At 33.3% G+C, this 22,049-nt stretch overlaps 1 protein-coding gene across 5 annotated transcripts; it reads right to left on the bottom strand.

Annotated features, from left to right (window-relative positions):
• Positions 1-337: 337 nt before the first annotated feature.
• Positions 338-21,791, bottom strand: SULT1E1 (sulfotransferase family 1E member 1). 5 transcript variants are annotated; one of them, XM_045392533.2, is made up of 9 exons: positions 21,692-21,791; positions 19,127-19,280; positions 17,238-17,363; positions 16,153-16,250; positions 12,449-12,575; positions 10,722-10,816; positions 7,126-7,306; positions 4,947-5,063; positions 338-698 (listed from the first exon to the last, which is right to left on the bottom strand). In XM_045392533.2, the coding sequence occupies exons 2-8, from the start codon at positions 19,269-19,271 to the stop codon at positions 4,951-4,953; spliced, it is 885 nt and encodes a 294-aa protein (XP_045248468.1). In that variant the 5' UTR covers positions 19,272-19,280; positions 21,692-21,791; the 3' UTR covers positions 338-698; positions 4,947-4,950. The 5 variants fall into 5 exon arrangements, with proteins under 5 accessions (XP_045248468.1, XP_015305561.2, XP_065401196.1 ...); XM_015450075.4 differs by lacking the exon at positions 338-698 and having other exon boundaries at positions 4,163-5,063; XM_065545124.2 differs by lacking the exon at positions 338-698 and having other exon boundaries at positions 4,163-5,063; positions 19,127-21,791.
• Positions 21,792-22,049: the final 258 nt, after the last annotated feature.

Below are 22,049 nucleotides of genomic sequence, written 5' to 3'. Positions count from 1 at the left end.
TTGAACCAAGCATGATAGCATCTGCCTATAGTCTCAGCTACTTGGGAGGCTGAGGTGGGAAAATGAAATAAGCCTAGGAGTTTGAGTTTGAGGCTGCAGTGAGCTATGATTGTGCCAATGTACTGTAGCCTGCATGACAGAGCGAGACCCTCCCTGTCTCAAAAAAAAAAAAAAATTTAGGTAGGGGTTAGATAGATAGATGCAGAAATTACCATTTAGGGAACATCTACTATGGATCTGGGACCAGGTTTTCACAAGGACTTTCCATGTGTGATTTTTGGATAATTTGTATAGATTGTACAGATTTTCTTTGCCATAATGTCATTATCATTAAAATGGGAATGACTTTATGTTCCATTTTATTGAAGGGTTGTGACAATGAAATGAATAAAGCACTTGGAACAATCCGTGACACATACAATGATAAATAAAATATTAACAGTAATTATTATTATTCTTCTTATTAAGGTTTTTTTGGCTTTTTCCCTGAAAGAGAAGAAAAAAAATTAATCAAGACCTTTTTATAGAGTCAAATAAACTATTAGTTTAGGATGTTCAGAAAGGATGAATATATAACTGTGTCTTCATATTTTGTTAAATGAGAGGGTTCAACTTCAACTTTAAGTTCCATTATGGTGCAGATTGATAGACTTGAAAATTTAAAAACTTTGCCACTTCTCAGCATCATGATTCAAACCCTAAAGACAAAAAAGAACCACATAATAGAAAATATATTGGTTATGTGAAAAATTACAAGAATCTCAAACCAGTTATACATACATAGTAGAGATGGGGTCTCACTATGTTGCCCAGGCTAGTTTTAAACTCCTAGATTCAAGCGAACCTCCCACCTCGACTTCCCAAAGTGCTGGGATTACAGGTGTTAAGTCACTGCCCCTGGCCAGTTTTTAATATTTTAAGACAGGTATCATTACAATTACTAGGTGTCTTTTCTAAATGTTTCATAAAATTCGCTGAAGTCATCTAGGCTTTGGGAATTCTCTTTCAAGAGTATTTTATTACATGTGTAATGGTTATAGGACGATTCAGTTATTTTATTTTGTCTTCTATGAGTTTGGTAGTAGGTGATTTTTAAGGAATTGGCCATTCTTTCTAAATTGTCAAACGTACTAGCATAAAGCTTACAGGCTTTTCTTCTTATGCTTTCACTGGTTATAGAATCTGTGGTTATATTTCTTATTTTATTGCTGATTTTAGTGATGTAGGTCCTTTGTTTTCCCATCTTTGTCAGTCTTTGTAGAGGTTTATTAATGTTATTAATCCTTTTTGAGAAATAGCTTTTGCTTTCATTAATTTTCTCCATTGTTTTCCTGTATCCAGTTTATTTCTGTTTTTGTTTTTATTTTTTACTTTATTCTGCTTATTTTAAGCTTATTTCATTTTGCTGAACTGAGAATAAAATTTTTAAATATTGGGCCAAAACCCAGAAAGAACAGAATTCAAGAGAGTTAAATCTTGCTATTCCAATGAAGACATGTCTTGATTTCTCAGAAGTTACCTGAGACATGAACCAGAACCTTTCCAAGTCTTCTGGCTTATGAGGATAAGGTAGGTGTCAGCAAAGAGAGAAGAAGGAGGTCTTTTATGACGCTGTACTTTTGATTGAACCCTGAAGACATTAGATCTAAAAATAAGTGAAAATTCCTTTTCTCTCTTCTTTTTGTTTCCATTTGTTTCTTTGAAAATGGTAGCATGACAAGGGGCTAAGGAGTTTCAGAGGCCTAGCAGACAGTAGCATCCCTGGGGAATGTGAAAGTGGCAGTGAGATCAGAGGTCTGATAGGGAGCAGAACATAGAAGGTGATCTGCGTGATCAGGTAATTAGTCATATACAAAAGGGGAATTACCTGGCTGAGGTAGGGTTTCTCCACTCTAAAATTACTCTTCCCCCCATACTGTACTTCTTGCCCTTTATAAGAAAATCCCTATATGAATCTCACACTTAAGGAATGGCATGGGGAACTATATGTAAGTAGGTGAAATTCTTCTGTATGGTATATTTATTTACCACATTTAATTATTTAATCATTTATTTATATCAACATGGATGCTTGTTTATTTTATGCTGTCAGGTATAGTCCCATACAATCTCATTTATTCGTTTCTTAAGTTGAATTCTAAGGTATTTTAATCATATGAAGGAACTTTATGGGATGGCTCTGATTATGAGCAATTATCACACCCATAAGTGCTAACTGAATACTTCCTAGTGTTGACAGATGTTGATTTTCTGTTACTATACAGAACACCATAAACTGGGATTTATAAAATCCAGAAATTTCTTTGGCTCAGTTTGGGAAACTGAAAAGTCCAAGAGCATGGCACTGGCATCTGGTGAGGGCCTTTTGCTGCAACATAACATAAAAGGCATCAAATGTGAGACAGCAAGAGCCAAAGAGGACTCACTTTTGTAACAAAGTCTCTCTGGCAATAATGAACCCACTCCTGGGATAGTGACATCAATCCATTCATGAGTGCAGAGCTCTCATTAGTCAATTAATCCATTCATGAGGGCAGATTAATTGAGTTTTCAACACATAAACTTTTGGGGAACACATACAAATGATAACACATGGTATTAGTCAGTCAACAAACCTTTAAAAAGTATTTCTATGAATTTATCTGGGCCTGAAGGCATTGCTCTAGAGATATAATTATTTGGAAATACTAAGCAATGAGATAAAAATTTCTGTAGCTTTCTTGGAAGCACAGAACCAAAGCTACACTGGCCTCCCCTATGTATTTTACCACATGATGCTGTCCAAGGTTTTCATTGTCTCCAGTCCATATGGACTGTAAGCCCAGCTCCAGGAAGATGCCAAGAATCTAAAGGGGTTAAAGTTTCCATGTGAAATTGAAGCTAGATCCCAGCCCTATTACTTCTCCAAAGAAGATACAAAAGTTTCTGGGCAAGTTTTGGAAAGATGTAATTGGTCCAATTTTTATTCAGGCTAAACTGGAATATGTTATTCCACTAAGGACTGATGTCAGAAAGATATGTAGGTTTATTATTCCTTAACTTACGTCAATTATAATGTGGGCAACATCAACTATGAGTCTTACAAAATACATGCTAACAAAGTTATTGGACATTATAATGTGAAACTTAAAAAATTATGGCTAAATGGGCACATAAAAAATGTATAACAATTGTTGTTTTCAGGGATTCATTCTGATTCCCCTAGCAAAGACTGTCCTCTGCAATATCTTAATAGTTTCCAAGACTCTCCAATTTTTGTATAATGAATAACTGTGTTAATCATTTAAAGAAAAACTTTGATTCTGAAAAACTATAACTATTGAACAAGGTGCTCAGAAATCCATGAACTTTTCTCCAAAAAATAAGAAACTAAATCATCTGGATTTCTCCCCAGATTTGGCCTTTTAGTCTATTGTAGTCTAGATAAGTGTTCTACTGAAGACCCAAGGTAAATATGTAATGATCTTGTCTCCTCTGTGTTAATGAAAGGAAGCATTGACTAAACATAGTACAGAAAAAGAATAGAAAGGAACCCTAAATCATAAATATTTCAAACTAGTTGAAGATAAATAACACTCATTGGAATTATCTTTAGATGTTTGGAAATCAGTTGTGTTATGTTAAAAAAAAATGAGTTAGACTAAGGTAAATTTAAAATTAACTCATTTTGTAGAAAGTAAAAGAAAATGGGCTGGGCGCAGTGGCTCACACCTATAATCCCAGCACTTTGGGAGGCTGAGGCGAGCGGATCACGAGGTCAGGAGATCAAGACCATCCTGGCTAACACTGTGAAACCCCGTCTCTACTAAAAATACAAAAAATTAGCCGGGCGTGGTGGCGGGCGCCTGTAGTCCAAGCTACTCCGAAGGCTGAGGCAGGAGAATGGCGTGAACCCGGGAGGCGGAGCTTGCAGTGAGCTGAGATGGCGCCACTATGCTCCAGCCTGGGCGACAGAGGGAGATTCCGTCTCAAAAAATAAATAAATAAATAAATAAGAAATAAATAAATAAAATCAAAGAAAATAAGGAAAGAAATCATAGCTATAGTTATGCCCCCAAATTATATATTATTTCATTCCTTCTTCCAGAGTCTTCAAAGCTCATGCACCATTTTTATTATATACTAATGTCCTACTAAATGGAAAAATCAATCACAGAAATAATTTGAAATGCTTGTTTATTTTTAATACAACTCTAACAAGATGAATATTCTATGTTACTACGTCATTCCCATAGGTTATAGTTGTACATAATATTTATAAAAAATAGAAAAGAAGAAGAGGAAGCAAAAGAAAAAGAAAACAAAATTTAAGAGATGATAGCAGAAAAAAAAAATTTCTTATTTCTCATGTATATGTACAGCTCAATAAACATGTTACCTGGGCCAGGCATGGTGCCTCATGCCTGTAACCCCAGTATTCTGGGAGACTGGTGTGGGAGGATCACTTGAACTCAAGGGATTGACACCAGCCCGGACAATATAGCAAGCCCCTGTCTATACAAAAAAAAAAAAAAAAAAAAATTAAAATTAGTTGAGCATGGTGGTGTGTGCCTGTTGTTGCAGCTATTTGGGAGACTTGAGCCCAGGAATTCAAGATGAGCCTGGACAATATAGTAAGACCTCATCTCTACAAAATAAATTAAAAAAATAAAAAAATTAGCCAAGCGTGGTTGCACATGCTTGTAGTCCTAGCTACTTGGGAGGCTGAGGTGGCAGGATCACTTGAGTCAAGGAGGTCAAGGCTGCAATGAGCCATGATTGTGCCACTGTTCTCCAGCCTGGGCAAGAGAGTGAGACTCTGTCTCAAAAAAATTGTTAAACAAAAATTTAAAAAGAAATTGTCACCGTAATCCATGATTATGTCTTTTCTAGCAATCTAAAATAAGAAAAAGTGGAGAATAATGAAAAGAAATCTTTAATATCAGATATGTTAAGTAAAGAAAGACCTTCTTAGATCTCAGTTCGAAACTTTAGTGTAGATTCCTTCATTTGCTCCTCATAGTGTTTATCAAATTTTTCATTCAGGGCTACTGTAAAGTGATTTTTCCAGTCTCCTGTAATTCCTGTAACAAAAAAGAAAGTGCAGTAAGTATTAAGCCTTCAAAAAAGAATCATTAGGTTTGCTAATTTCATAACTTTCATTTACACCTAATCAAATATTATTCTTGTAATTCTCAATTTTAGGAATAAAATGTATACCATTAATGATATAGTTATTTGGGCTTACAAAGGTGGGCTTGTCCTAATTTGTTTAAAAAAATGACAAATTTAATTCTCTGATTCTTTCTTCTCATGCCACTTTATTTTTTCTTCTCAAGTTTCATCTCAGTTGTTGGGGCTCCCAGGATAAGATCCATGTTTTACCCGCTCTCGAGGTGTTAAATATCATCTTAATGCTGTTAGCACTAAAATCCAGACTTAAGCTTTATATACAACCGCCTGCATGACTTTGCCACCTGAAAGATGGCCAAGTTTTTCAAATTCAATTAGTTCAAAAATAAATTCATTTTATTCCTTATCATATTGTGGTTTCTCCATGTACATTTTAATGACCTGTGTAATGTCAACACCAGGTATCTACACATAAGCTTGGAAGTTATTCCCTTAACCACATCTAATTCTTTATTGATATTCAGGCTTTCTTTATATCTACTGCCTCTTTATGACTTCTCCGGCTACTGCCAGCCAGACAGTGCTTCCCTTCTGTGTAATGACAATAGTCCAGCAGGCTTTTCCTGTTTTGCTTTCCAACACACTTCCAACACTCACCTTGAAGAAGGAAGTCGCCTTCTTTTTCAAACTGTTCAAGAGTTCACTTGCCCTCTAGCTCAAGGAGCTCTAAACTTTCCCACTGAAATAACCCAAAACCCAGAAGACAGAAAATGTGTATCCTAAAAAAATCAGATAGGTTCTGAGGGTATAGCAGCAAGCCACCATTTGCAAGTATGACAACTGTTTTAAGTCCTTTGTAATATTTATACGTAGAATTTTGACAAAGGAAACAGATAGGCTGGGTGCGGTGGCTCATGCCTGTAATCCCAGCACTTTGGGAGGCTGAAGCGGGTGGATCATGGGGTCAGGAGTTTGAGACCAGCCTGACCAACATGATGAAACCCCGTCTCTACTAAAAATACAAAAAAGCCGGGCATGGTGGCGCACGCCTGTAATCCCAGCTACTCAGGAGGCTGAGGCAGGAGAACTGCTAATTCTGGGAGGCGGAGGTTGCAGTGAGCCGAGATTGTGCCACTGCACTCTAGCCTGAGCAACAGAGCGAGACTCTGTCTCAAAAAACAAAAAAAAAAGAAACAGATAATCAAAAGAGTACATAATTAAAATATAATTTGAGAATTGATTCTCTTTTCAGTGGCTCCTTGTTTTGTTTTGTTTTTCTCCAGTACCAGGTTTGCTATTTCTGTTATTTTAAAAAGTCCCTGATGCTCTCACTGACAATATGGTTCAAAGAGCAAGATTTGATTCTATTCTGTTTGTTTCTGCTTCCTCACATATCAATAGACTGGTGTCACAATACTCTGAATATCTGAATATCTGACATGCCTTTAAATTTTTAACTGGCTATATCTCATCAGGCTGTGCCTCCCCCCAAATAGAATGTTTTTCTCCTTATATGTTGATAATTTTTGCTAAACAGAGCTATATTTGAATTTCTATTTTTTGCCACTTACCCTTGATAGGTGTTTGCCACTTGTTAAAAAAAAAATGTTGACAAACTATTCTAAACTTATTTCTTCAACGCAAAAAGAGATAGGAATAAAACGTTTCTGCTGAATTTCTGGTTAGAACTTAAAGGAACTATATGATATATAGCAACACTGAGGCATATAGGCTTGGTTAATGACAACTAGTAGGGTGTGATATTATTTCCAGTGCTGCGATTGAGGTGTCTGCTCGTTATTTTTAACATAATATGATGCATATACTAAATATCAACAGGTAATTGCAATATAATAGAAGTGTAACTTAAAGAGTGTGTTCAAATATGAGAGACTGTTGAAGAAAACTGAAGCTGGGTTCACAGGCATTAAAATACCTCACTAGAGTTTTGCTTATAACCATATCAGTTTGTGACTTCCTCTAGTATTGAGGCAAACCACAAGACTTTCTCACCCTTTCTCATGAAGGGCGACACTTTCTGGTTCATAATTTCGTCTGGCAGTGTTGTGTAATTTGTGGATGGATTGTTCTTCATCTCCTGGAATGAAGTATGATGTATAATCTTGTCCACAAGCTCCTCTGATGGCTTCCTCTCCAGGAAATGTATCAATTTTATCACCTCTTTTCTGATATCCTAGGGAGAAAAAATGTTTTGAGAACTAAATTGCTAAAACTGCTAAAAATGAATAAATCACTATCTAAATGAAAGAAAAAATAAACCTTTCTCTTTTCTCCTACTGATATTAGATTTAGATTTCTAATGAGGAAAAAGAACACTTTTGGAGAAATTTTTTTAAATCTGTTTTAAGCATAATTTTCCTCATCCATAAAATGTTTATAAAAGATACCTTAAAGATTTTTCAAAAAACTAAATGAGATAATATTTGCGAATGTTTATTGTAGTCCTTGATGCATAATCACACATAATAGATGTTATCTATGAATACAAATATCATACTCAAAACCTAAAGTCCCCTGTGAAAAATCAAGTTTGGGGGATAAAAATATGCAGGCAATTTTCATTTTTCTCCTAATTTATTGGTGTGAGAAACAAAGAAACAAGAAAAATTAAGAAAAGTTGTAAAACGTCAAATACTCACAATGCAACATCAGTTGTCTATATACCATAGCTACAAACATCCCCATATCTGTGCCACTCCTATAATATACCCCATTATTCAGCTATATCACTCAGTGCAACTACTTGCAATACTAAAGTGGGGATAGTTAATAAGTACAAAAATAGAGCTAGATAGAATGATCTAGTATTTGATAGCACATCATGGTGACTACAGTCGACAATAATTTATTGTACATTTTAAAATAATTAAAAACTATAATTGGAATGTTTGTAACACAAAGAAATGATAAATGCTTGAGGTGATAAATACCTCATATACCCTGATGTGATTATTACGCATTGTGGGCCTATATAAAAATATGTCATGTGCCCCTAAATATATACACCTACTGTGTACCCATAAAAATTAAAAATTAAAATTAAAAAAGATGATGCTTCAAGACACAAGAAAAAATATTATGTGTATATATGGGTGTAAAGTAAGCATCTCATATGTATGTGTACATATTTAATATATACACATAATCTTATTTTATATATACATATGTGTGTGTGTATATATATACATATATATAGTGATAATATCTTGTTTTTTTTCCTACTGGATACATTGTAGAAACAAATAAAAATTAATTTGTGTATTCTTAGCCTTCTTATTAATTCAAATATAGAGGAAACCTAAACATGGCCATTATTGGCCAAAATCGGGAGTAAGTAGACATGGACAATTTGGAATGGAGGAAGAGAGTGGAGTAACTATTTAATTTTGTTTGTGTGCATTTCAAATTCACTGTCATTAATAGTCTAGTTACAGAGCACAGTATTAGATAATATAATAAACTATAGGTCATGACTGCTTTTCTTATTCAAATTTGATCTAGTATTAAATTCTATAATTTAACTTATAAAATATTATTTATGATTTTATTTTAAATAAATGCTCACCAAAAAAAACTCTAAAATTACTGAACTACTATAAAGGATTTTAAAGGTTATTCAAATATATGAATAAGACATGGAGATCAATTGCTTTTTTGGTGATAGTAAAGGATAAGAAAATAGAAGAAATTTCTCACCTCTTAATAAAGAAACTCATTATGTTTTCTATGTTTTAAAAATTATGAGATATATGTATATATCTCATTTAAATAATAAAACAATGTACACCACCTACTACCTACTACTTAACTTATGGAAAAAACGTTCACAGTTTTCTAGTTTTTTTTTTTTTCTTTTGAATTCCCTTCACCCTCTACTCCCATCCCACAAAAACAAAACAAAAAAAAAAAAAAAAAAAAAGAAAAAGGAAAGAAAAAAATCTGCTAATTTCAAATTTTTCAAATTATCTGCTCTATAGGTTTCAAACTTAGGTATGTATCTGTAGACAACATATAGTTTGATTTTACGTAACTGATATGTGTTTTTGAAGCATATTCCCTTTGATTATAATATAATATCTAATTATAATACAATAAAATACATTATATATAGATTCTTTGGTATATGTATACCTGGGTTGTTTTCAAATTTTACAGTTATTAAGAATGCTACTATGAAAATTATTGAATATATAACCTAATGTACACAAGTGAGAGTTTTTCTAGAGTATATGTCCAAGAGTAGAATTTCAGGATCTTAAACTATGTGCATGGTTGCCTTTGCTAGATAATGACAGGTTGTTTCCATGGTGTTTGTATCTTTTTATGCTATGATCAACAGTGTGTTAGTTTTCACTGATTCGCATCCTAATATTTGTTATTGTCAGATATTTATTCATTTATTTATTTATTTATTTAGACAGAGTCTCAGTGTCACCCAGGCTGGAGCGCAGTGGCATGGTCTCAGCTCACTGCAAGCTCCGCCTCCCAAGTTCACGCCATTCTCCTGCCTCAACCTCAAGAGTAGCTGGGACTGCAGGTGCCCACCACCACGCACGGCTAATTTTTTGTATTTTTTTTTTTAGTAGAGACGGGGTTTCACAGTGTTAGCCAGAATGGTCTCGATCTCCTGACCTCATGATCCACCCGCCTCGGCCTCCCAACTGTTATCAGTGTAGTGGGTGCAAAACCGGTATCTCATAGTGATTTTTATTTTGGATTACACTGACTAACAATAAAACTGAAGAAAAACTAGATTATGGGAAAATTTTAAGCCCATAAAAATTTGTGTATTGATATTTCAACGTTCTCTTTACACTCTTCTTCTGGAAGTTTGAGTTGATATATGTGAGACCTTATCACTGTGTCTTACATACCAATAACTTTTTTATTTTTTAAATGCTAATACTTAGTAAGAACCATTACTTTTCATCAAATAGCCTATTTATCTCACTGTGCTACGTTCTATGGAATTTCCTTAGCTCCATCTTTTACTTCAACTATTCACTATGTAGCCATGTCTAATCTATTATTGAACCCATCTCTTAATTTTCCATATTTATTTTTAAACTATTTTTAGAAATTATATTTGGTTAGTTTTTTCAAATCTGCTCTGTCAATTTTAATAGCTTTTGTTTCTTTGTAATTTTTAAAATTTCATCTTTTATTTATTTAAACATAATAAGCATGGTTATTTTATAGTACCTATCTAACAATTGCAACATCTCTACATTTGAAGACTAGTTAATTACTTTCCCATGTTGATTCCTTGTGTGTGTGTGTGTGTGTGTGTGTCTATGTGTGTGTTTGTGTGTGTGTGTGTTGTTATTGTTTCATGAAGTCAAGTTCTTTCAAAGTTTTTCTTTGACATTTTTGAGACTTGCGGTTTAAAATGTATTTATTTTCAGAATATTTTTATTTGCTAGCTTCAAATCTATGCTAAAGTATCTGGATTATTTTGGTCCTTTTCTTATAAAAATTTAGAAGATGGCTGTTATCATTTATTTAAAGGAATATTTTTGTATCCACAGTATTTTCAAATGCCAACTCTTAGAAATTACCAAGTTGCTTATGTGTTTCAAGTTCCTCACCTCTTTCAGGTCTTCATAGAAAAGAAATAGTATACGTGGACTCTTTTCCTTTTCCCACCAAGATTTTACATGTTTATACCAGGAACCATAAGGAACTAAAATTAGAGAGAAAAACAGTGTGAAAGTGGTATCATTTCTAAAACTGCTTGAAAACTAGTGTTCAAGCAACAATAGCAACAAATAAATATAAATAGATGATCATGAAATGAGAATAGATCAGCTGTATATCCTAAGCAAAGTTCTCTGCAGCAAGAGAGGCAAAGAATGTTCAATAATCTGTGTATGTAAAAATAGTGTGAATTTTATCATTTAACATAGTTTATGACAAAAACAGTAGGGAAAGTTCTCTCATCAATTTGATTTAAAGCTTATGAGAAAATTGTTGAAACTGATGTGTGTGTGTGTGTGTGTGTGTGTGTAAAATCACGTTGTTAGTGAAGGGAGTTGACTTAGTGAAACTAGCAGTGGTCTAATAGTCAGAAGAATGCAGTTCCGGTCTCAAATTTACCATTTACAAACTAGATTTGGCAACTAAAACTAGTAACTATATGAGTATTTATTACACTATTAGTTTACATGGTAAGGGGTGCTCTCCTAGGTACCCTTAGTGTCATTCTTACTCCAGAAGATTAGATTTTAGAAATGATGTAATATAACCAAATGCTGTCTCTTCCTTTTTCTTTCTCTTCCCTCACTTATACTAAAAATGTTTCATAAAATATAAAGCTGACAAAATAATATAATGTTGTGTGAATTAAAAGGTTCTGCTTTGCCTGAAGTCATTGTATACCTCCTCTGTTCTTTGACTCCATTAGGGAATTTTTCTTTACAGAAAACATTCTACAATGAAATTTATAGTGATCTTATTTATCCCTTTGTAGTGACGCAAAATTATATTTGTCTGCCCTACAGTGGAGGTCTTGACAATCTTAAGGCATATGTTTTACTCATTATGCTTTAGTAGAACTTTTCCCAAAATGTAGCAACATACACAAAGCACATATACTTGTCTTGAGTTAATATTATCACGTGTAGATATGAAAACTCATTATTATTTTTCTTTATAATTGTTGCTACATGATCAGAATGGCCTTCTTTCGTGAATACTAGACTATCTTGCACCCTTTCTTCCTCAAATCTAAACACTTGGGTCAAAATGTTTAATGAAAAAGAAAAACTTGCCAGAATATCTGCTCAAGTAACTCTTGACAAATTTGAGAAATCTGGTTAAAATATTCAGATTGCACACTGGGTAGAATGAGGGAGAGTTTTGTAGATAGTCAACCTTCTTTGTGAATTCCAGATTCATATAGAACCTAGCAATTTTATTGAAAATAAACGAACATCCTCTCTTCTCTAATCTCTTCCCCCCTCCTTATTCAAGAGAGTTGTAATAACATAATGCAAAACATTTTTTCTACTAAAAAGAGACAAGGCTGAAAATCAGACACTGAGTCTCAATCTTATAAAGTAAAATTGCTACCCGACCCCAAACATACTTCTATATATTTATTTTTAGATGTTGGACCAGGGTGCTCAGATTCTGCCATCTATCTATATCTGGACACAGTATGGTTGCTCTAAACCTCCAGGCGCCATTAGAATTTCTATGTTTTAACTATGAATCAGGGAAGAAAGCATACCAAAACAGATAAAAACTTTTACTCAGAGATGGCATTTGTTTTATATCACCTTGAAAAGATTCAGTGAAAAGAAGCTGTTCCTACCCTGTCCTTGCATGAATTTCTCCACAAACTCTGGAAAGGATCCAGGATTTGGATGACCAGCCACCATTAGAAAGAAATAATAAAAGGAAACAGCCACATCCTTTGCATTCCGGCAAAGATAGATTATCTAAGAGGATGAAATTGTATATTAAACCACTTAACATTTTTTTTCAAACAATCTCATCAAGATTTTTTATAAAAAGGATTTATGTTTTCAAGTATAAACATAATGCATGTTCATTTTACAAAATACATAAAACATGTACAATTATTTATAAAGACATCTTTAATAACCTGAGATGGCAGTGGTTTTTGTAGTGTTGTTCTGTTTGTTCTCACTACAAACAGAATAACATTATTATGCCATTTTCACACATGATACCTCATTTGAGTGTTGTAAATTTTATCAATATAAATTAAGTCAGTTACATTATTTATTATTCTCAATCTAAAAGTGAAGAGACAAAGCTGAAATTTAGTAATAATATAGCATTGAGAGTAAATCAATGAGAGTAAACCATTTGACATATCATTCAGTCAACTATACTGTGTTCTGGTCTGTATACTACACCACCACTCTACATAATTAAAAAAATATATAGCTCTGAGGTCTCTTCACTGTCAATATTGCAGGAAAAAAAAAACATGTTTATGAGGTTCTAGTTATATGCACATTGATCTCAGTGAAAATATAATCTCTACCAACAGCTTGTTAGTTTCCATTTTACATGCAAAAGAAATACCAATGAATTAGTTATCAGAAAACTGTGGTTTTAGTTTCTAGTTTTGGCACTAAGAATACAAAGTACCAGTAATTTTTGACCTAAATGTTTTCTTTACTAAACAAATGATTTGAGTTAGATCATCTGTGGTCTACTCTAGGTCTGATACTCAATGTTACATGAAAAGACCTGTGAAAGTAAAGTCCAGTATCCTTATGGGCATCTACTTAGTTCCTCAGGCACCTAAGCAATGTCATGAAAGGATATTGTTGAGTCTCCACTGTTTGTGGAATATGATTAAAGCTACTAAATTGTCTTACCAATGACATTTTCTAACAATTTTATAGAAATCTAGCTTATTCTTAGATGTATAGCTCTCATTTTATAGCCCTCTTGTAAAAGCCTCTAAAACCTAGAGAATAAAAGTGAACATTTTTCATCTAAAATCCATCATTAGCCACATTGAACTTTTCCAATCTTACTTATAACTCTTCCTAGTTCTTTTCATCTGTTAGCTGAGAGGAACCCTTTGCCACAGTATGTATTAATTTACTTCAGAATTTTCACCCCTTGTCTTCTTTGTTCTAGTCTCTCTTTCTTGAATGTTTTCCGTTTCTCAAAATGCTATCCATATTTTGTAGCTTGCCTTCAGGTCCTCCATGAGGTTTTTTATTTTCCCAGACAGAAAAAAAGAGTGATCTCTCTTTCCCTAAACTCCTATTAGTTTATATTCTTTCTTTTGGCAGATCTTATTCAATACCCCAGACTTTTTACTGTGCACGCTTATTTTTCTGTCCTCAAGGGAAATCCAGCTCTTTCCTGAAGATATGACTTGCACTGCATCTCTCTTGAGTCAAAGTTATCAGTTTCCCAATGATTCACTTGTGATTATAATCTATCTTAAAAATTCTGCACCTATTCCTATGATACTTTAACTAGTCTATACGTCTCCTATCTGATGCCATTTCTAAGCTTGTAGTCATTCCCTTGCTTTAATTGAAGATTTGAATACCTGCATCATGGTTTCATTCTCCATTCAAATTCTTTTATCATTCTGTGTAATATTATTGTTGGTATGTGTGATCTACTTGATTCTCTAAGTTTATGTAGTTATTGATCATTACTTCTATGTTACTTCAGACTTTTGTAATCACTTTTGTAACCAAATACTGAATAAAGCCTTCACCATAAAGGTTTCACTTTTGAAGCATAATCCTGAGCCATAATCTTTTCTTTCAAGAAATCTCGCTTCTTCCTTCTTCCCCATCAGTTATTCCACATACCTTTCCTACAATCACACCAATGGCTCAAATCCATTGGCCTGTTATTTATATTATCCACTAGTCTGTTACTTTTTGTCATTTCCTTATCTTTATCACTTTTAGTTTCTGTTTCATCATTCCAAATATCCTTTATCTATTTGCATAAAGGATATTTACAAATATCCTCTATCTATTTGGTTTATGTTGTTGCTGTTGTTGTTTCTCTGTAAATCACTCTGGAAATACCCAAACATGAATCCCTCCAATTATCTCCTAGTCTTTGATAATGCTTGAAAAATAAGCAGTTTTGTGAAGGCTTGGACTATTATAAATGTATGGTACCTGTTTCCATTTGAGAAGTAAGGAGTTAACAGCAAGTCCACCTCCACCACCTATCCTCCAAAGGAAAAACGTGTATTGGTCAAATCTCTTAAAAAATAATAATGACACATCTTCTGGAAAGTATATAACTGGTGTTTACTAATGAGACTGCCCTTATGTATGGAATGACTTCAGCAGGACGCATATGGTCGATCTAGGATTGCTAATGACAAAAACAAACTAGCATGGAGATCTTTGATTTTTGTCTGTAGATCTACAGGAAATGTCAAATATGCCATGTAACAGATTACAAAATGGGAATATGTAATGACTGGGATACATCCCCTTTTTGTTAGTGATGACTGCAAATAGTACTATAAGATCTTGAAGAACAGCACTGGTGGCAGAAAGTTCTTGAAGAACAGAATTTGTGGCCTCAAACTTCATGTTTTTCCTGTATTTTGAGGTCATGTACAACATTATTTTTAAAGAGCAAAACTGATAGTATCAACTATCAGCTTAATATGTCTATTACTCCTCATTACCATTAAAATGGCAGAGTCCAAACATCTTAACTTGACTTTCAATATTTCTTATAATCAATTCCTAGCTAATCTCCCTTTACTTATTTAGCCAATGTGTATACTTAATCAAACTCAACTAATTTCAGATGCCCCCTCAGATTATCTCTGAATTGTCATCCCTCCTATACACCATTCAAATATCTGAGATGTTGCTCCTAGATGCCTTTCCTACCTACAGTGTCTAAGTTAGAATTATCTCTCTTACTTGACTTATGATACTTTTTGTCTTGTCTGTTAACCTGTCCTTTTTCTCCAATGGACTATGTGTCCATGAAGACAAGGCTTGCATGTATCTTATTGTTATGTCCCTAACACGTATTAGGCACTCGATACATAGTTATTATAGGACAGTTATCTGACCTATCCTTTTCTTGTTCATTTGCATGCCTAACAACACCAAGCACAGTATTTTGCAAAGGGAGGACATTCAGTACAATTAGTAATAATAACAAATACAAAAGTAGCTACCATTTATTGTTTACAACATGCTAGGAATTATGTGAAGCACTTTACAAGCATTATCATTTAAACCTTAGAACAACTCTATGAAAAAGATGTTATTATTATCTTTCTTCTATAGATGTAATAACTTAGGCTTAGCTTAGGGAGTTTAACTGGACTTTTTAGAACCACATCTGGAAAAACACAGAGTTGGAATTAATATAGACTCTCTGACAATATTGACTGTATTCCACATTTGTTAAATGCCTATAGATTCAATGAAAGAATAAATAAAAAAGTGTTTATAGCTGATGAGATCATTCGATCATTTCTTGGAGTTGGATGAAGTTTTGTGAACACTTGACACTGGTTACCTTACAATTCTTTTCCCAAAATGAGGCAGGAAGAAGTTCAGGTGGCAAATGAGTCTTCACAATTCTAGGAGAATTCATCTCATCTAATTGTTTTACTCCTGATTTTTAAAAAAGTAAAGGTTAGGCAACTTCAAAAATTATAACTACTTATGTGGATTTATATAGATATTTATAAAACAGAAGTAACTCTAAGATTCTATATTGTAATTGGATTGTACATAACACAAAGTATAAATTCTTGAGGGAATGGACACCCCATATTCCATGGTGTAATTATTATGCATTGCATGCATTGCAAACATCTCATGTGCCCCATTAATATTTACATCTAATATATATTCACAAAAACTAAATATTAAAAAAGATTCTATGTTGTGTTCCTAATAATAATACTTACTATGAAAGAAAGAACTATAAATAGAGAAAATTACAGAGAAAAATATAAAATGAAATAAAATTTCATCACCTGAGAGAAATCATTAATATTTTGGCAAGCAACCATCTATACAAATCTACTTATATTCTCAAATTTACAGCCATCTCAATACCATGCACACAGATGAATGTTTTGATAGCTCTTAATTCTTTTTCTCTTGATATATTATATTTAAACTGCACTATCAAGAAACATCCAAAAATTTTTAATGATTTTATAGTGTTATTATACAACCTTTAAGTATTTTTTTGTTGATTAGCATTTAGGTTGTTTCTAATTTTCCACAATATTAAAAGAATCTGTGGCAAATATACTTTTGCATGTATCATTGAAAAATGTATGGGTATTTTTCTCAGTATTTAAAATATCATCACATTTAACCCACAGAGAAATACATGTTTACATATTACTAAACTCTACTGAAGGCATATAAGAATTGTCCTTATTCACTATATTCCAGACACATGCCATACATATGCTATACTGCAAAGCCTGTCAAGATTTAAATTTTTATATAAATTTATATGCTGTCTTATGTAGAAGACCTGATACTAATTTCCCTTCTTGCTTATGATCTTGTTGCTTGTACCATCTACATACACACCTTAGAATATATGCAAATAGTTTTTAAAATCAACTTGAACATTACCATTCATGAGGTCTTCTTTTCTGCATTCCAGGAAAGGTATTCGATTAAAAATTACATCTTCTTTACACTTTTCCACATCACCCTCTTTATAGATCATATATGCAATTTCACTAACCCAGGTTGTGCCTGTAAAAATTAAATAAACCTGAGTCTCCTGCTGACCATGTAGAGTTGATGACAGGAGTGCTGGATTTATAGATGGATAAAGTTGGCAGGTACCAATGCAATGCTATTTAAAGGGTGTCTGAACAGCCACAGACTCAGGAAATGTTTTCTATAATATTTTATGTTTAGGACACAAAAATAACCTCAAAAGATAAAGATAAATATTATAGTAGGGCACATCTGAGACCTGTGTCCAAATTTGTTCATGATGAATTGTGACATTGTGCAAGGTGGTAACAGTTTTGGACTTAAATTTTTACATCTAAAAAGTAAGAAGTCTTGAATAATACGTGATGCACACAAGCATGTTTCCATTCAAAAATTCTATTGATGGCATATTATGTCTCACGTTGGGGCCTAGGTCAGAAAACTTAGCAACGGATAAATCTGGTTCCTGTCCTATGGGAGCTAACGGCCTTTTGAAGTCAGTGACATTGTTCAATAGCAAAATAAATTTTGTTTTTATTAAGATACTATTGTGTAGTATGGCACAGGGATTTAAATAACTGCAAAGAAGGAATCTATAACACAGTGTTCTGCTGCTACTGTTATTGCTGCTGACATGATATTTTGACAAGAAATGCTTTTGAGAGGATGTGATCTTCAGCTTAGCCTTAATAATTACTGGTATAAATTCCCCACTTGTGGGAGATAAGAAACAGTTCTACCAGGCAGAAGCCCGGTCTCTCTTTTTAATCTAAAGTTGATACTTAAGAATGGTATAGTAGTTAGGAAAATAATTGGAAATAGACTATAAGACCTAAATCAAAGAGCCTATCTGAAGAGAGGAGTTGGGGTTCAGGCAAGCAGATAGCAAGCCTTGTAGTTCATACTAAAGAATCCAAGTTGTTTTTATAAAAATCGTGGAAAAGTACTGACATATATTATATTAAGCAGAAGAGCAAGATTATCAGAATTGTGTTTTAAAAGAATTTCTTTGGTGCCAGAATAAACACAGTAGTGGAGTGAGGGATCAATAGAAAGGGAGACAAGAGATGTGTTAAGAGGCTGACTGTGAGACATATCTACCAGACTAAATGACCAAAACATTTTGATTGGTTACAAATGCCAGATGAATAAGCATGAAGGATTGAATCTAGAATAGCTCACGGGTTTCCTCTTCAGATGACTGGTATTGAGCTGCCATTTATTCCAATAGGGAAGAAAATAAAGAAGATTTAGAGTCAAGGTAATGAAGGGAATACTTAGTGTGTTTGACTCTATTTTCAAGTGGTAAATGGAACAACCAGATGGAGAAATATGAATTCAGACTAGTCTAATTTCTAGAAGTCTATAGTTGTAAAACTCCAGAACTCTGCTTAAAAATGGAGTTTTGTAGATAGACTTAAAGAGCCGGTGAGCTGAAAGAGAGTTTTAGAGTATGTAAAAAGTGGTGGTTATACTCTGTATATACAACAACATTAATGATATAAGGTAAACAATTGGTAGTTTTAAATTTTCATTATGGGATGAATACAGGTTCATTATGTAAGTTATGTAAGTTTCTAACTGTGCTCAACAACATCCATCTGTCAATATGCTATTCAAGTTATAGGTAAAAATTGTGGTCATGGAATAGAGCTACCTTTTCTATGTTCATATCAAAACTACTGCATCTGTTCTTAATATAGAGAATGAGTGTGTATGACATGAACACCTTAATATTTACCATTTACAGTGGGTTTATTATTTTTAGGTGAAAAAAGAATAACAAAGAGATTTACCAGATTTAGGATAGGTGGCAATGACAAGATCATCTGGTCTTGCCTGGAATGTTTCCACATCATCCCAATATTTGACAAAATCTTTATACATTAGAACCCCATGGAGTTCTTCAAAGTTTTCATAATAGTCAAGTTCAGAATTCATTGTGGTACACTGAAAAAAAAAACTGTGTTTTGTACTTTGTATGTACTTAACAATATTTTACCATTAACAACTACATATATCATGGGACCCTCCTACATACTTAGCACTTCTTAGTTGTTGCACATATGGGGCAAAAACATAGAAAAGTTGCATATGAAATAGTTTTGGCACATAGAGAGTTTTTAACCATATTAGAAAGATGTCTAACACATAAAAGAATAGGAAAGCACAAGTGATTATGAAGTAATATGCTTAAAACTAAATAAAAATATGGATATACCCAATTATATTTATTCTATGATAAATAAAAACCACAGAGCCTTCAATTTCTTTCAAAATTGCTGGGGCATATAAAAAGACAAAGAGGTCAAGAATTACAATATTTTAGCAAATTATCCAATTACGTATACATCAAATAACAATAAAGATCATTACATTTGATTATTATGGCTGGGTATCTACGTCAAAGATTTTTGATTTCCTGAATACGTATCATTTTATTAAAATAAACCAAATGCTTGGTGAATGTATTTAAAAGAAAAGAAGATGAAATTAATGACCCTGTGATGGTTATATCAAAGAAATGGAATCTTGAGAGTATAAAGGATTCCTCTGTGACCTTGAAAATTACTTTTTTCCCCATTTGATCAATAAGGTATTGGATACTCCTGTTAAATGACTTGGCTAAAAATGATAAGGTTAAGCAAGATGGTTATCATTTCCTAATTCATCTCCTGATCCCATGACAATCTATTTCATGTTCAAGGTTACTAACAGAATTTTTAATTAGGCAAACTTTCTTTCATTAGCTTTCAAATTCCTTTAGTATCTTTTTTTCTTCAACTGCCAAACTTACCTTATTTCAAGTTTCTGACATAGCTTCCCAACATATTTTGCCCTTCCTGACATTAACCTTTCTAGATATTCCTCCTGTTCACATTTGCCCAAAAACCTGCCTACGTTCTTCTACACACATAAATTGCCCCAGCCCTTAGGACAATCTCAAATTTTAAAAAACTCTCCTCTATGTCATATCAGATGTAATGTCACCAAAAATATGAGATTTCTATTTCCAAACTACAAATTAGTCTTATCAATAAATCACTTGTTCCCTAAGCCTTCTCCTTAGTCTCAGAAAATAGATCTTTCACTAGAAGAAATGTGTATAAAATGCACCACCATTTGTCCTGCCTATTGGTTTGTTTACTCATGTGAATAACTTTCTTGGTGTTCAGCCAAGTTTGTAAGAATTGGCTTATAGTCAGCTGGGAGTGGTAGATTTATCATTAAGTGGTGGGCTGACTTCCAGCTACCCCTTCATAGTCTATTTTGGTCTGAGAGGCAAAGTAGGTGGCATGTAATAAAATATCTTTTCTCATTTTGTTCCTTTTGGTAAATGGTCTCATATTACAATGTATGGATTTACTTCCTATGTGATCCCCTTTTTCTCAAAAGATCTATTTCAGTTAGAAATTGTCTACTTCATATCCTGAGTACATAGGTCAGTTCTTCAGAAAGAAACATCAATAAAAATTGTTTACAATGTGACTTATAAATTCAATTAAACTCAGAAAGTGTTTTTCCTTCCCTTTCTCCTTCCTCTCTTTCTTCCTTCCTTTCTGCATACTCCTCTCCTGCATCTTCCAACTTGCCTTTTACACAGCAAACACTCCCTGTGTGAATGCCTACCTTGTCCCTAGACCCTGTGGGCAGTGCTGGAATACTACGGTAGATATAGATACATAGGGTTCTTATAGTCCCCACTTTCTTAGATTTACCTGTATGAGGGCAAAGTGACTGAAAGTAGAGACTATTCTTTTGTACATCTTTCTATCTCAGTCTCCAGCACTATGACACAAAGTATATGTTGAGAAATATTCGTTAAGTTTGATTATTAGATCAAGGAGCTCTCTAGTTTCTACTAAGGATTCACAGATTTAAAAGGCAATATATGTCAATGACCTACATATTAATGATTTACCAAGTACTGTGGATTTCTGTCATGTTTATCTGAAGTTTCTTACATGAAAATAATGCCACTATTTGCAAGTCCCCCATCACAGGAACACAAAACTAAAATTCAATCTCTATTCTACCCGCATATACGCTGATTGTTTTATTTTCTCATTAGTAAAATGGAAAACATGTCCAGCATTCAGCACTTTTAAGATAGCAATGCTACTGTAATTTTACATTAAAGCAATAAGCAACAAAACACTATATAAACATAAAATATTATTTTTAACAGCAAACAAATTATTTTAAAAGGTTTTAAATACTTTACATGATTAATTAAAGTATCAATGAAGATTTTGGTCTTTGTATATTTCATTTTTTAACAGCTTTGTAATATACAATTTGCATTCTATATTTTCTATATCTAAAATCTAAGTATTGATATGCATAATAAAAAGTACAACCTGTTTAGTTGATCCTGTGAAAGAAATTGATCTAGTTTAGATCTCTTCAAATATCAAGGCAGATCTTAAGCTGCAAAAAAAAGATGAGAACCACTTCTGCATTTGGAATGTTTCTGGTGAGTTTATATTCTGAATGCCAGAGAAGGAGGCGGAGATTAATTTGGGGGCTTGGCTTTGTGAAGTCCATGATGCAATAATTAATGTAGATATGAATCCATACGTGCAGCTGCAGTAGCCACACAGTCATGTTCATTCATAGAGATGTAGAAATATCCTGCTGTTATTTTTTAATTATTTGGCTCATATTCAAATTCCTAAGTCTGTTGTCAGGGGTTGGGGAAGAAAGAGGGAGAAAAAT

The sequence above is a fragment of the Macaca fascicularis genome, chromosome 5 (assembly GCF_037993035.2).
Source record: "Macaca fascicularis isolate 582-1 chromosome 5, T2T-MFA8v1.1".
In the NCBI taxonomy this organism is placed as follows: Eukaryota; Metazoa; Chordata; class Mammalia; order Primates; family Cercopithecidae; genus Macaca; species Macaca fascicularis.
The sequence above is the reverse complement of the archived record's forward strand: the minus strand, read 5'-3'. Positions and strand labels throughout refer to the sequence as shown.